General features: G+C 42.1%; 1 protein-coding gene across 2 annotated transcripts in view; it reads right to left on the bottom strand.

The window, feature by feature from the left end:
• Positions 1-1,109, bottom strand: part of CCL20 (C-C motif chemokine ligand 20) — a 3,506-nt gene extending 2,397 nt beyond the window's left edge. For both annotated transcript variants that reach the window (XM_006047110.4, XM_006047111.4), the window contains exon 1: positions 953-1,109. In XM_006047110.4, the coding sequence (XP_006047172.1) occupies positions 953-1,031 (79 nt within the window). In that variant the 5' untranslated portion in view covers positions 1,032-1,109. The remainder of the gene's footprint in view (positions 1-952) is intronic.
• Positions 1,110-1,405: the final 296 nt, after the last annotated feature.

Genomic DNA, 1,405 nt, shown 5'->3' with positions numbered 1-1,405 from the left:
ATTAGTTTGTGTGCTGGGAAATTTTGGTTCAATAATACAATATAGAAGCATATGACTTTTCACCAAGGAACAGCTCTAGTAAGAACTACAAACTAACAGTGTTTTATTTCAGTTCACTATAATCACTCAAGAATATGAATACCTTCCACTGGAAGAAACCCTTATATATAGTCTTTTAAATTCAGAAAAGAAATTGGCAGATTTTTAGTCTATTATCTTGGCTACTGAACATTGAGAGGAGGGAAAAGACAAGAAGGTACAAAGGAAAATGTGGCTTATAGGAGCTGCTAATATGAGCTACAATTAAAGACTTTTGAAACAGTAATATTAGTTAATGAGAATTTTTAATTTTGTTCATAAAAGTTCAACACTTGTATTTTCAGGAATGCATCTATTGATAAAAGTGATGTCCTCTTACAGCAATAAAGCAATTGCTGGACACTCCTCCAAGTTAAATTATAACCTGCTGTAAGGGATAATCATAGCCACAGAGTTGGCAAGTGATGTCCCAAGGCCTTGCAAGGATGAAGTCAGGTGTCATAATCCACCCCTGAAGGATGAGTTTTGAACTTTGGCAAAGCTATTTAGTTGAGAGGTGAGAAAGTTGGGGAAATGAGAGTGTTGCTTATGTTTCAAAGTGACCCCATTCATTGGTATTGTTACACAATTGACATCACTCCCAGAAATAACACTTTGGCCTTTCTCTGGATCTCGGAGGTCTCCAAGAGCCCATTCTGAAAAAATCTCTGCTGAGATTCACAGCAGAGAAAAAAGCCTGATAGGCAGCAGTAACTGTTCCCTCTTTGTAGCCAGTGAGATGACAATCCCCATCACTTCCTTTAGAAGATTTTCTAACAGGCTTCCATTCCCCTAGGACACCCCCAGAGGAGCTCAAGGCTTAGAGGAAAATGAAAAGAGTTCCTCCTGAGCTGGCAGAAAGAGCGACACTTACCTTCTGACTTGCTGCAGAGGTGGAGCAAGAGCACTGGCATCAAAGCGGCCAGGAGCAAGTTCTTGCTGCTGCACGTCATTGTCAACTTGAGGGATAGATGTCTCAGTGCTGGGTACCGAGTGCCTCGGGAGTGCTGTGATGTTTGATAGCAGCCTGGGCCTGGGATGGCCCTACTTATAGCAAATGTTGGGAATGTACAGAGAAGGCGTGTTCTCACGTGGGGTTTTCCCCATTGATTATCTCGCCCCAGCATGTTGTCACAAAGGAAAACCACAGGGAAAACTTCCTGTCTTTCCCTAATGTCAGGAAGGTGTGAAGGTCAGGATGGAGGGGGAGGGAAGGCTGAGAAGGGGAAAATCCTTTGAATTTGCAAAGAAAGAAAAGTAGCTTTGCCCTGTGTCCCAGAAGAGGTATCTGTTTTAACTTAATCTCTTGTCTCTGAGAAGAGAGGAC

The sequence above is a fragment of the Bubalus bubalis genome, chromosome 2 (genome assembly GCF_019923935.1).
Source record: "Bubalus bubalis isolate 160015118507 breed Murrah chromosome 2, NDDB_SH_1, whole genome shotgun sequence".
Classification (NCBI taxonomy): domain Eukaryota; kingdom Metazoa; phylum Chordata; class Mammalia; order Artiodactyla; family Bovidae; genus Bubalus; species Bubalus bubalis.
Note: the sequence above shows the minus strand (reverse complement) of the source record. Positions and strands in the feature narration are given on the sequence as shown.